The 14,824-nt window shown below is 49.4% G+C and overlaps 1 protein-coding gene across 1 annotated transcript in view; it reads right to left on the bottom strand.

The window, feature by feature from the left end:
* Positions 1–12,953, bottom strand: part of LOC138581209 (uncharacterized) — a 79,316-nt gene extending 66,363 nt beyond the window's left edge. The window contains exon 1 of the mRNA XM_069652386.1: positions 107–12,953. Coding sequence (XP_069508487.1) covers positions 9,124–10,569 — 1,446 coding nt within the window. The 5' untranslated portion in view covers positions 10,570–12,953 and the 3' untranslated portion in view covers positions 107–9,123. The remainder of the gene's footprint in view (positions 1–106) is intronic.
* Between the last annotated feature and the right edge of the window lie 1,871 nt (positions 12,954–14,824).

Raw genomic sequence — 14,824 nt, 5'->3', positions numbered from 1 at the left:
GGAGACAAAAAGTATTTGGACCCCTATTAATTTGGCTGAGGTGTAGAAAGCCATGTAAAATCAGAGACATTCAGAAAGATGATATAACAGAGTCGGTAGAGGGTACCTGCTCTGCTGGAAAAACTTGAAATGGAGGGTCTGAGCTTGGCAGGAACCGGGGTGCAGAAGCCTGATTGGTTGCTTGTACAGGTCCCCTGCTGGAGGCGGTGCGTTGTGCCCTGTTGTTTTAGAGATGGCCGGTGGAGTATGGCTCACGGAGCTGCAGATTGAGAAAGCAGAGGGAGCACTGAGGGGAGGCCAGCTGGTGGCACAGAGGTAGCCAGAGAGGGCAGACCTGGGGACCGTGGTAGGCTGAAGGGAGGAGGTCAGGCTTACCTTGGGTTGAGTGCTGGGTGTGCATAATGGGCGCACAGACACGGCGGCTGTAGGAAAAGTTGCAGCTCGCTCTGCATGAAAGAAGGAGCTGTGTATATGGCAGATCGGCGCATGCGCAAGGGAGTAGTATCTACGAGGACCGTGCATGCGTGGAGTCGTTGGACTTGCGGTTGTCATGGATACTTACAACGCCTGCAGCATGGGCGGTGGGGACAGAGTGAAGGGAGCCTCTGTAGGGGGCTTGTTGAACCTAATGCCCTTTTGAGGGTGGAGGCATCTGGAGGGAGGTCCACACGGGATAAGTGTGTGTAATCCTGGCCGCAAGTGTGCAAGGGCACATGGTAGCAGCGGAGCCGAACCCCTAGGTAATATGTAGGGGTATTGGGCTGGCTGTTATCAGAAGCAAGTGATTGGTAGTGCGACGCTCGCTAGTGGTGGAGGGAATGGGGGGGTGCCTTCTCATGTTGGCTCTAAGGCAGTCCGGGATGACCTGCAGTGCATTCGCCACCTTAGTTGAGGGTGGGCTGCCCTCCCTGACCTGTTGGAGTGGTACTGGTTGAGCATTAGTAAGGGTGGTCCGCAGATCAAATCAATTGTGACAATAGTGTGCAAAAGGTTCACAAGTGTACATACATCGAGGTACAGTAGATCAATGGTCTCAACCCCTTTCCCCCCCAGGGGAATTTGGCAGTACACTCTTCCTAATATTGACTCGAGCCGGCAAATGACTGGACACACTGGGCTGTTGATGATGGAAGCGATAGATGGACCTATAGGGCGGCCCTAGTGTGTACTGTAGGAAAAACCTATTAAGTCAGAAGAGATGGGCGGCGTGCTGCCAGTCCGAGAAACTGAATTGGATAGGTCCAGTGGCACCTGGAGTCCATTAGGTAATACGTAATAAAGGAACTGAGAGGGGGGCGTGGCTAGCTGCCATGTAGAGAAGACGTGTCTCTGGTGAGCTCTGCTTGATGTGCCAAAATAGGCTGGTTTATAAGACTCAGAGGTGCCCCTGGACCCCGTGAGCTGCACCACCTGCTGCGGACACCATTTAGCAGCCCTGCAAGCTGTCTCCCAAGCCTGGGTGAGCCCCTGGAAGGGCTGGAGCGCACACGCAGCACCGTAGATATCGCCCGCCATCCAGAGACCACAGGCTTCCTAATCGGCACTAGCACCGGAGTGCGTGGGTGGACCAGCCTGACCCATAGACCGGAGCGGCTTGCCCCGTGACCCCCGCCGAGCAGCGCCCTGCCTCTGGCGAGCGGGCTGCCTAGGACAAGGGCACACCCGAGGGCTGCGGGGGACTTTGATGAGCCGCTTGGATTCCTCCTGAGACCAGAGGTGAGCCAGCGCCACAGAGGTGAGCGGGTGCGAGGGGGGCCGGCCCAGACACTAATACACCAACACCGACGAAAGAGCACTAATCTGCTTAGCCGGGAAATGAACGGCTTGTTTCTCTCCTCTGCCGGTGCGGATCACCCCGTGGCCCTCAGAGGGGCAGAGGGCACGGGGTCACCGTGCCGACATCCAAGTGGGCCGTCGATCACCCCTCATGAAGAGCCCCCACATTCTCCCTTGTCACCGGCTGAGGAAATGCCCTGGGGATACCTACCGGCATTGGTGATACGCCGTCCAGCTCACAGTGGGCCCACTAGAGTGGCAGGACCCTAAACTTCCCCGTACCGGCCTGCGCCCACGCACTGGAACCTCTCACACGCTTACTCCGGTGGACCGGGGGAGTCGGACCTGCACGCCTCCCGGGCCTCGCTACGCTGGACGCCACAGACGCATGGGACACCATCCATTAACAGTAGGCAACACACCTTGGCCCACACAACACTCCTCACAGTGGACGCAATCAGCATACAGAATGGCAGGCAGTGGAGACAGGCCCTCCGGATCCCACAGACAGCCCTCAACGCTGAGCCTTTACACATTAACCCACACTGCCGCCTGAGGCCGGTGCAGCCAACTAACGGGACAGTGCCAGAGTCCCCTGTGTACCCCATACTAGCTCCTGAAGACTCTTGAGATTTTGGTGATTAGTTCTACACTACCATCTCATTCCTACGCGGTGTTACCACAGCCAGCTCCGCGAAACACTGCACCGCATCCCTCGCTAGTGGCCTCCCGCCCACGCCATCTGCGCCCGGAGCAAGGGGATGTCGCCTCCTGAGAAGATGTCCGGGAAAGGTGCAAGGTCCAAACAATGCCAAACCACTATAGACACTTTCACGGCCAGCGGACCTGCAGATCCCGAGAGCTCTAACATGGTAGCGCCAGATACTTTACCTGATCCCACGGAAGCAGCAGCCGAATCCAGCAATACCCAGATTCTCGAAGCCATTAAGCTGTTCCAGGCAACAATGGAGAACAAAATCGATGCCGTGGCCACATACCTGGGCCTCCTGCGCCAAGACGTCCGGTCTCTGGCCGGCAGAACTGAAGCACTAGAAACCCAAGTCCGGGAAAACACAGAAGCCAAAACTCATCTCCTTCGAGACGTGGATGCGCTTCAACAAAGGGTCAAGAACCTGGAGGACAGAGCTGAGGAGGCAGAAGGGAGGGCCCGCCAGAACAATATAGACTCCTCGGGCTGCCGGAGGGCATTGAGGGCCCCGACCGTACTAACTACATTGAGAACCTCCTGCTGCAGGAGGTCGGCGCAGAAAAGCTCTCTCAAGGCTTCACTATCGAAAGGGCCCATAGGTCCCTAGCAAAGAAACCACCGCCAGGTGCTCCACCCAGACTGGTGATAGCGAAAGTACTCAATTACAGGGATCGGGAGGTGATACTGGCGTTTTCTCGATCAGGAGATCAAATCCAAAGAAATTCTGCAAAAATTATCATCTACCCAGATTATACCTTCCAGGTCCAAATGAACAGAGCGCAGTTCATACACACAAAGGCCAGACTGAAAGCAGCTGAACTGCGCTATATGCTCTTGTACCCTTCCAGACTAAAAGTGCTACACAACAATAGTGCCCACCTGTTCGACACACCTGCCCAAGCCAGACGCTGGATGGACGGTCAACAAATCCCTGACGTCGAGGAGAAGAAGCGGAGACCACCCTAAAGCCTTCCTAGCCACGCATGGCAGGACCCTTCCACTTCCACTATATATACCTGCCCGTAGGGCACCCGGAGACCTGTGTGTGGTCAAACGGAGCGGAAACGGGACTGTCATAACGAGGGGAACCTCGCTGGACCTGTTCTATGTTTGGGGAGTTTACAGTTAAAGGGAGGGGGGGGTGGGAAACTGGGCGTTAGCACAAAAGTTGGGAACCTACATTGGAAAATGTTGAGACCACGGGAAAATCCTATATGCAACTCCTCACCAGCAGGCCCTCGAGCACCACCTGGAGCTTACGACAAACCGCACAATACCCATGGCTGACACAATAAAGGTCGTAACGTGGAACGTCAGAGGCCTGAACAGCTTCGTTAAACAGCGCCGAATCCACACCTACTTAAAAAGATGCAAGGTCGGAATCGCCTTGCTCCAAGAGACACACCTAACTGCAAAGAAACTGGATGCCCTGGCCAAAACATGGCGAGGGACCTTAATTCGGTCCTCCTACTCCTCCTATGCCAGAGGGGTCTTGATATGGATCGCCCCGACTGTCCCCTTCAGGCTAACTAGCACCAAAACGGACAATGAGGATAGGATGGCATTGGTATGCGGTTCCATCGAGGGTAGGGAGTTATGCCTAATTAGCACCTATGCACCTAACCATGATGCAACTGTTTTCTTCCACTCCCTATACACGCGACTCAGCCCTTATATAGACACAATCATGATGTGGGGAGGCGACCACAATTGTAACCTTAACCCATTAAAGGACAGATCGGACAACAAGCACGATCGCCCCTCCCCTCCCGCCAAAATACTATCCAAACTAACTCAACAACTACTACTCAGAGATCTATGGAGGGACTTGCACCCTGAACAACGCGAATACTCATTCTTCTCTCCACCACATGCTGTCCACACTAGGCTAGACTACCTTTTTGCTAGTCAGGCACATCAGGCCATGTTCGTTGATGCACACTATTTGCCTAGGGTGCTGTCCGACCACTCCCCCCTGCTAGTCACCTGGGAGATGTCCCCGCCTAAACCCCCGGTACCCACGTGGAGGCTGAGAGCAGAGGCCTTGCTTGATACAGCGTTCTGGGAACGTATAAGGGATAGCACTGAGGAAGATTGGCAAAATAACCTGCATAGCGTAAAATACATGAGCACAACATGGGAGGGTTACAAGGTGGTTATGAGGGGAGAGATGATCGCAGCCGTTGGGGGTGCCCAGAGATCCATCACAAACTTTTTGGAGCGCGCAGAGAAAGATCTGAGTGCGCTTGAAAGCAGAGCTGACCCAACCCCTGAACATCAACTCGAAATGACCAAACTCAGACAAACCTGCCTGACTCATTGGGAATCCCTTGGGAAACTGAGCTACGCTAAGCACACAGAAAGAACCCATGCCCTCGGAGATAAACCCGGGAAGCTTTTAGCTTGGCTCTATTAGAGGTAAGCTCCCAGGTCACCCATTTGCCACATTCTTAAACCAGACGGAGCCACCGCACACACTCAAAAAGAAATTAACTCAGTCTTCTCTGACTATTACCGCAACCTCTACTCCGAGCCTCCCCCTCTCCTGACACCAAGATCGAGGATGTCTTAGACATCATCAAGCTACCCACATTAGATCTGCAGATGTCCGAAGCCCTGGACGAACCTGTCTCGCCTGATGAAGTTTGTGTGGTAATTAGATCATTGCCGGCAGGTAAAACCCCGGGCTCGGGCGTCCTCCCGGGGATGTTTTACAAGACCTACGAGGAAGCACTCGCCCCACTATTAGCCCAGGTCTTCAATGAAGCCTTCGAGTGTGGCACCCTTCTGGACTCCATGAGCAAGGCCGTGATCACTCCCCTACACAAACTGGGTAAAGATGGAGCGGACTGTGGCTCATACAGGCCCCTCTCTATGTTAAATATAGACAGCAAGATCCTAACTGCCCTACTTGCAAACTGATTGCGCAGAGTAATCCCCCTGCTGATCCACCAAGACCAAACAGGATATGTACCAGGGCGCTCCATCACTGAGAACCTGCGCAGGCTACACCACGTCATATATAGCAAGGACCGAAGGCCACAGAAACTTGCAGTTGCGTCATTAGACGCCATGAAAGCCTTTGACTCAGTAAGGTGGGAGTGGTTATATGCTACCATGGCGAAATTGGGGATAGGCCCGTTTTTTTTAAAAGTAGACCCAACTGGTTTACACCAACCCAACTGCTAGAGTGCGCACTAACAAAACATACTCCGACAAATGGTCCCTCCACAGAAGCACCCGCCAAGGATGCCCACTGTCCCCCATGTTATACATTATTGCCGCAGAACCGGTGGCTGCCTATCTAAGACAGGAATACGGAGATGGGGCATCGAGATAGACGGGGTGACCCACCTCGTCTCTATGTACGCAGATGATACCCTATTGTACCTACATAACCCTGAACACCTATTGCACTACATCTTAAAAACCCTGGAATGTTTCCACAAACATACTGGGATCCAGATTAACAGGAGAAAGTCCTGCCTCTACCCACTAGTGGCACTACACAACGAAGAATATAGGTCCCTCCCCTCCCTAGATCTTGAATGGCATGTGACCTCCTTCAGATACCTGGGGATTACTATACACCGCAATCCCAACACAGAGCACATCCTCAACACGGTCAGGGCCAAAGACTCCCTTGCGAAATCCATGGAATTCTGGGGCAAGCGGGCAAGCCGCTCTCGATGGCTGGGAGGGCGGCTCTCCTCAAGATGGTGGCTCTCCCCCGCCAGCTACACAACTTCACAAATGTTCCCTTCAACATCCCCTCCTCATTCTTTAGAGACATCAACAAACTCTGTAGGAGATTCCTCTGGCAGGGGGTAGGCACAGGGTGGCATTGGTGACACTCCATAGACCCTACGAGAGGGGAGGATTGAAGGTCCCCAACTTCGAGCTCTACTTCCTCGCAAGCCAGCTGTGACACGTGACGCGATGGATGGCCGACGAGGAAACGACAAATACCCGCCTCCTCCAACCAGCCCTGCCTCATCTGCTACTAAGAGACCTACTTTGGGCTGGGGAAGGAGCTTTGAGACACAGCCCATACCTTGCCAAGATCGGGATCCGGCTTTGGAGAAGGGCCTGTAAGCTAGTTGGGTCGGTGGATCCGTATTCCCCGCAGATCCCCATTGCGGCACTTATGGCAAAACACTCATGGGGGCAACTTGAAACACGCACCCAGTGGGAACCATATTGGGTGGCCAAACTGGGAGAATTGATCCAAGAACAAGAGACCTTAACATTCATGGAACTCAGCGAAGCCACAGATCTTCCAGCAGGGCAGTTCCTGCTGCACAGGGTAGTGGTGCAAGCCGTGAAAAACAGATGACCGGAGGCAGTCGACCAGGCCTTGGAGAACGAGTGTATAGAAACAATGCTAGACACTGCCGAGGATTGCCACGAGACTTCACGAATCTATGAGGCCCTGTTGCTGGGCACGACTGGGGACGAACTCAAATGCAGGAAGAAGTGGGAAACCAAACTGGGCCTCATATTTGAAGACAAAGACTGGGGTGAAATAACTTATTACCACAAAAAAATCTCCAGAAACGCCCGCTTGCAGCTCATCAAACTGTATATCACCAACAGGGCTTACCTCACACCAGAAGTCATATCGAGGTTCACGGGCGTAGGTATCCAAGTATGCCCCAAATGCAGCGAGCCCAAGGCGGGAATGACCCATATGTTCTGGGGCTGTCCAGTGATAAGAGTTTTCTGGACACAAGTGAAGGATAGAGTGGCTAACGCAGACATTGAAGTGGAGGTGCATGAGCCTACAGCCTGTATCCTGGGCAGATATAGGCACAATAGGAAAAATAAGCACTTAAACAAACTCAGAGACCTAATATATATAACGGCAAAAAGGCGCATAGCCATGGGATGGAAAAGCTCCAGGAGTTTGAATGAGGCCCAGTGGTGGGGTGACCTTACGAAGTGGATTACTGTTGAAACTGCAGCATGGGAAACCGCAATTCAAGTACAGAGGCTGGACTCCAGTGAGGAGCTGCACCGTTGGGTGGCGCTAACGGTGCCCCTGCTCCCTCCCAGGGCAGCAGATAGCGCCTCAAGCAGCATGGGCAGCCCAAACCAGGAAACTGACTTGAGGAGAACTGGGAACTAACCATGGTCTTGGGAGAGGGTGGGGAGGGAGGGTAAGGAAGGGGACTTTTATTTCTGATAAAGTATACTGTTTGATAAATGATAATGGTTTTGGTTATGTTGTTAAAACCAATAAAGACATTTTAAAAAAAAAGTAATAAAGGAACTGCAGTGTGGGGACATTGTCCACTACCTCATATGAAGGTGGTGGGCATGGCTTCATTGAATCCCCTGGTAGTAGATTGTAATTTGAAGATCCACCAGGTTTCCTTGTGGTTTAGTGCATTGGCAGCATTGGTGGTGTTGAGAACGGTGTCCACGACCCACCACTTCATATCGTCCACCCCATGTTGGTACTCTAAATAATGTGTAACTAGGGGTGCTGTGTGGACCTTGCAGCGGATCCGGGACCTGTGTTCCCCTATCCGTTTGTTCACTTGTCTCTTGGTTTGGCCTACATACCTCAACCCGCATGGGCATTTGATTATGTATACCACGTTAGTGGTTTTACAGTTGGAAAAATGTTTAATTTTCCATTCTTGTTCCTCGATCATGAAGGTCGTGGTCTTTTTAGTCAGTTTGCAGACGTTGCAGGTTCCGCAGGGCCACACAGGTTCCACAATTTCTCGCATGCTCCATAGTTCAGATCTTTGTGACTTTTTGTTTAGTCTGGCATGAGTTAGAATGTCCTTGAGGTTTTTTACCCATTTTAGTGCCATCCTTGGCATCATTTCATTGGGCAAGCTGAGCTGTACCAGAGGCCAGAACTTCTTGATAGATGCTTTGAGTCGTGTGGTACTAGGTCCAAAGGTAGTGACACAGGTCATCAGTTGTTCTATATATGGGTTCTGTGTTCTTGGTGTAAGAAGAGTTTCCCGTGGTGTGTACTGTGCTCTTTTCCTGGTGTTCCTGACTAGCTTCTTGGGGTAACCTCTGTTCTATAGTTTTTTCTGAAGGGTGGTAGCATGTATCTTGTATTGTTCAAGGTCCGTACAATTGCGTCTCAACTGTAGGAACTGTCCATAGGTCAGGTTGTTCCTTAGATTGCTCGGATGGTAGCTCCTGTAATGTAGGAGAGTGTTTCTATCTGTCTCCTTTCTGTACAGTGAACACGTGTGTTTGTTGTCTTTAGCAGAAATTTCCAGATCAAGGAAGTTGATGGCTTGGTTGCTCTTATTAAGAGTGAATTTAATTTCCCTAGTTTGCTTGTTTACCCAAGTGAGGAAGTTGTTGAGGGAGGTGTCATTGTCCAGCCAAATGAAAATGATGTCGTCTATATACCGAAACCACTGCGAGAGCTTATCTCTGAAGGGGTTGCTGGTGTTCAGAATGTGTTGTTGTTCATATTCGGACATGAATATGACAGCCATACTCAGGGCAAAGGCTGCCCCCATCGCGGTCCCACTCACTTGGAGGTAAAATGTCTCGTCAAAAGAGAAGAAATTATTCGTTAGGGCCAGTTCAAGCAGCTCCACTATAAAGTTTTTTGGGACTCTGGTCTGTGTCATATGGTGTGTGAGGTAGTGTCGGATTCATTCTATGGCAGAGTTTTGTGGGATGCTGGTGTACAGGCTGGCAATATCCATGGTCACCAATAGTTCTTCTGTCAAAGCAAATGGAAGGTCTTCGAAGATCGAAATGGTGGCCATTGTGTCCCTTAGGTATGTAGGTGTTTCCTGGCTTAAGGGTTTTAGAAAGTAGTCCACAAACTTACATATGGGTTTTAGGATGGAGCCACAGCCGGAAACTATTGGTCTTCCGGGTGGGTGGAGTTGGTTCTTGTGAATTTTTGGAAGGGCGTAGAACGCCAGTGTTCTACCTTCTGATGTAGTCAGAAAGGTCTCTTTCTTGTCACTGATCCATCCATGTTCAAAGACAAACCTGGCTGTTTCCTGTATTTTAGTTTTAATGTCAGTCGTGGGATGTTTTTTGACCTTTTTGTAGTTGGTAATTGCATCAAGGAGGCAATTCACCATGTTTTTGTATTGGTTAAGGTTCTGTACAACTATTCCTCCGCCTTTGTCTGCCATTTTGATGACAATCTGTTTGTTGTTGGAAAGGCTTCTCAGTGCTTTATGCTCTTCTGTTGATATGTTGGGCCTTTGGTTCTCCCTGGCATCCTGGAGTTTAGTCATTTCTTTTTTGACACATCTTTCAAAAGTTATAATGGAAGCGGGGGTCTCGTTCTCTCTCGGGTTAAAGCTTGAGGGAACCCGCAGGCCGGAGTCCTCTTCTTGTTCGGTAAGTTCTTTGTCCTTAAAGTAGGCTTTTCGTCGTATTGATCTGAAGAAGGTAGATAGTTCTTGGTCGAGGTGGAAGCAATTTGTGGTGTTGGAAGGTACAAAGGAAAGTCCTCTAGTAAGGACTGTAATTTCCGCCTTTGTGAGTTCCAGGACTGATAGGTTGAAGACCGGGATATCCTCTAGTATTTCCACTGGTTGCGAGGGTGGCCCCCACTGTTGGTAATTGTAGGGGTACATAGGCATGGGCATAGGTGGGGCTGGGCCCCAGTATTGTCCTCTGGGGCCCCCTCTCCCTAAAAAAGGAACCTGGGGGGGTGGTACTTGAAATCGTCCACCGGTTTGTTGTCTTCCTTGATTTTGTGGTTGATCATCCGAGGATCCTGAACTTGAAGTATCCGAGAATGTAACCCAATTACGTCTGCCTCTATTGGGTCCCGTTTGGCTGGCTGCCCTTTCTCTGTCCTTCCTGTCTTTGTAATCTAGTGCCAGATAGGGATAGACATTCTCAATTTTAAAGTTCTGGATATCCTTGGCTAATTTCTTATGTTTCTTTTCAAGGGTGGAGGCCATGAATTGGTCAAAGGCTGTGTTGATCTCCTTCAGCTTGTCACATGCGTTCTGTAGATCCTCATTGTTGAGACATTTTTCTTCCTCTGCTGCGCGTTCTACTTTAATTTTGGCGTGAATTATCTGTGCTGTGGTGATAGTCAGTACCATGAGGTCTCTCTCGAGCATTTTGTGGAAATTTTGCTAAAGCCGATCATATACTCCTTATCTTCCAGGAATAGTGCGGGTTCGTTGTGGATCGTCAGTCCGAGGGGGACCATATTGACCCTAAATTATTCCCTTAAGAAGTGCCCGTGGACGTCTGTCAGAAAGTACTTCTTTTTGAGTTTTAATAGGTCATCTCCTGATGCCGTAGAGGCTATGTGTCGTTGGGCCCCATCAAGACTGAAGGGTGGGCCCCTGGATGATGTCTGAGATTTCTGCTTCAGAGAAGCTGAGGGTTTGCTCCATGGTGAAAGCAGCCTATATGTGGTAGTCCGGGTCAGGTGCTGGGTGGGTCACAAGCTAGGGGTACTAGGTGGGAGTCAGAAGAAATGACTCAGTGACACTATTCTAAGGGTCCCTATTATAGCACAGGCTATATCTAAGACTAGGTAACAAAAGGGACTGCTCAAGGATTGTGGGAGGACTTGAGAGCTATAAACAATTGGAACAGTAGGGTGGCGTCCTACCACACAGAATCATGTTACTTTGCATTCGCATTTTCTGCAAAGATTACAACATTTAACATGCGGAGTGGAGTGGAAGAAACACATATAGTGAGATTTAGCTTTTTTATTTAGCCAAAGTCAATCATGGGCGGATTTAATTCCGCAAGGTATTTTGTAGTTTTTTGGCAAAGCCTGCATATTATTTAGCCGACATATTAACACAACAGGAAGAGGAAAAAGAAAAAAAGAAAAAGCAAAGAAATACATCACAAGTACATCACAAGTAGGCTCAAATTACTTGTGAGTGAACATTAACATTACAATATGCATACATAAATGCAAAACCATTTGTTTAGCAATAAATGCTTCTGGGGTTGACCTCTATGCACATCAGATTCAAACACTTTAAATGTTTTATAGGGCAACCACCACGTAATAACATAACCGAGTGCATCCTTGTTGGTGCTTTTACGGTGCACTGCGTGTTTGGGAGGTAACCTAGTCTCTGGTCTACGTCTAGATGTAGATCAAGCGGTGGTGCGGGACAGGGGTTGTGTGTCCAAGAGTTGGAAAAGTCCTGTGATGTTTTGGCAAAAAAGCCTTCTTCATGGGCCTTGACCGGGTCTCCCTAAATGGAGAAACAAAGTAAGGACTCTATTAGTGTGACGCTCTCCTGGGAGCTAATAGCGAGTGGCTATGATACTAACATGTAATAAAATCAATTTATAGAGAGTGTAGCAAATATACACTGTCTGGTAGCTTGCGAGGGCCAGGAACTGACCTGTACAGAGCGTGGTATCGTGCAGCTTCCGGAAGTGGGGAGGTGCACAGGTCTGCCGGCGTGTTGCTGGAAGACGTGGCTTTTAGTTCACACACATGGCTTGTGGAGGACTGGAGAGACTGGGAGACAAAAAGTATTTGGGCCCCTATAAATTTGGCTGAGCTGTATAAAGCCCTGAAAAATCAGAGACATCCAGAAAGATGATATAACAGAGTCGGTAGAGGGTACCTGCTCTGCTGGAAGAACTTGAAATGGAGGGTCTGAGCTTGGCAGGAGCCAAGGTGCAGAAGCCTGATTGGTTGCGAAATATCTGAGGCAATTCCCTAACAGGAAACGGAGAAATAACTTCTTAAGACTGCAATTTAACCCATTTCCTACCAATAAAAGTCTGGAGTGCACACAACAATACTTTGCGCTTCTGTAGATTTTGTCAAGCCTTTAATTCTACTGAAACTTTGCAACATCTTTTCATAGAATGACCTTAATTACATATGATCAGATGTTCCTACTTTACTAGATACGTATGTGTTTATTTATTCACAACCTTTCTGCAAGCTGATTTGAAATGTTAATTATACATCTTTAACCATTGTAGCTTTGAAGTACTTATCTCAAATTTTAGGTTAATACAGGTATATTTTCCTTATTTAATAGATGTTAAAAATATTTATTTATTTATGATGCATTAAGTATAATTTAATATATGTGTAGGTACGTTTGACTGTGTGAACGTTTTTATTGTTTAGCAGGAGCAGGCAATTGGCACACAGGCTGAGGTGTCAGTGGAGGAGACGGAAGAAGGAGAGCAGGCAACTTTGGGGAGAGCCATGTATGTTGGAGGCAGCTGGAGCCAGATAATGGTGGCATGAGCTGGAGAGAGCAGCATTTATGTAAAGGAGGCATGCAAGTCAGGGAGGGAGTGCAGGAGGCAGGGAGGTTGCATCAGCCATCGGGCAGTTGAAGGAGGTAGGGAAAGGGCAGCACTAGCCAGGTGCACAGGGATTAGCAGGACTCGTGGAGGGGCCGAGCAATCGGACAGAGCTGTGCAGACGGCAGGGAGGTGGCATGACATTCAGAGGTTCGATGTTAAAAGAACATCGCATTTTTCTAACTGAAAGTAAAAATGTTAAATATATTTTGTCCCAAATAGTTTACTGCAACATGCGAAGGAGACCCCCTTTTCCCCGCCTCATCTAATACCCACCCCTCATTACTATATACTCACTGTAAACCCATCTATATATTTGCTACAAAACAATCTGGTAAAAAATGCTGAAACATTTTTCGAACATTTTACTTTTGGTCAAAAAGGTGAGGCCAGTCGAAGTGGGCTGTACAGCACTCAGGGTGAGGGCAAAGCGGTACAAAAATGACTGTTCAGGAGTCAAGGAGGGGCAGAGTGGTCCAAGAGGGCCGCAGAGCAGTCAGGGAGGAAGCACTGTGGTCAAAGAGGGCTGTGAAGCCCTCAGTGGGCAGAGTGGTCCAAAAGGGCTTGCATAGCAGTCAGGGTGGAGAAGCTTGGGGTTATTGGCAGCCAAAGGAGCACAAGGGGTAGTAGCAGCTAGGGGGCCACAGAAAGAAATTAGGACAATAACAAGGACATCATTTTAGCCAGATAAGGTCTTGTACAGTAGCTGTCAGGTGCAGGGCACAGGAGTCAAATTGGGGCCCCTGGTGTCCAATCCACTGAATTATTTTGCATAGCAGTCTCCTGGCGCTCTTCTAGATTACTGTATTCGATAAAGTGTTCTGTGATGGAGTGGGATAACTAGCACACAACCTGCCCAGAGTAATTCCAATAATAACATCTTTGCTTAGGCTTCAAGTAAGTGCCTTCTTGTCACTACTTTACAAAGAAAACCATTCAATCTTCAGCTTTTGTAGGGACTTTAACTTCTTCAACTGCCTAGCACAGTATTTCTGAAGTCATCGTTTTTCTTCAGAGGGGTGGTTATTCCCTCCATTCGCTGCACGTCAGATTTCCGTTTATTTGACTGTTTCCTTTCCTGTTTTGGTTGGCTGGTTCACTGAACAATAATTCATCATTAAATGCCCCTTTTGTGACCCCCAGAATTGGTGCCACTAGTGTTCTGGGTTCTCTCTCTCTCTCTGCGCCGTTTCTTCAGGGAAAGTAAAAGGTTCTACCTTCCAAACACAATCCAGAGGGACATTGGTGAAATGACTGTGGGCGATAATTACCCCCACATGATGTCCACCGATTTATTGTATAAAAGTGGAGGATTTAGCTCCAGTCCATTGATGGAAGTCTATCCTTCCATACAGGGCCAAGCGCATAATTTGACGATGCAGCAAAAATGGCAATAATTAAGGAATTAATGTGACGTTAACACCCGATCCGGGTAGCCGGATCGGGTGTTAAAGCCATTAGCACCCCGGGTTACCAAAGCGGCAACCCAAAGTGCTAAAAATAAAAAAGGATTTTCCTTCCTACAACAGGACGGAGCTCTCTTCCCTTTCCATGGCGGCCGTTCTGCGCAGAGAGGAAGGTGCGGCTGCGGCGACGAGTGCTGCTGCAGCCGCAATAAGGTGCGTTCGGGGCGGGGGTGATTAAAAATGAATAAAAGGGGACGGGGTGATGTGGGGGGAAGATGGCGGCAGGGAGAGCTGGCCGACAGGCGGCGTCAATCGTGGGCTCACACTGGCGGTTAAAGGCCACGTTCCTATCCACCTGATTGGCTGGCTCCCCCTGCCTGTGTGCTAATAGAATTGCTGCCATTTTTAACTGTCCCAGAAAACTCGGAAAGGGTAATTCATGGATTATTTGCGCTGAAAAAAATGGGATTTGTGTGCCATTCTGCCCGCAAATCCCTGTTTAACAAATGGGGATTTGCGGGCAGAATGGCACCCAAATTCCGTTTTTTTCCACGCGAATAATCCATGAATTACCCCCAAAATAACGGACAATGGGCCTCATTACGAGTCTGGCGGTAACCTGCCGTTTTTTCTGGCTTGGTTACCGCTGGACTCGAAT

Source organism: Ambystoma mexicanum, chromosome 3p (assembly GCF_040938575.1).
Source record: "Ambystoma mexicanum isolate Mex_15411 chromosome 3p, UKY_AmexF1_1, whole genome shotgun sequence".
NCBI lineage: Eukaryota > Metazoa > Chordata > Amphibia > Caudata > Ambystomatidae > Ambystoma > Ambystoma mexicanum.
The sequence above is the reverse complement of the archived record's forward strand: the minus strand, read 5'-3'. Positions and strand labels throughout refer to the sequence as shown.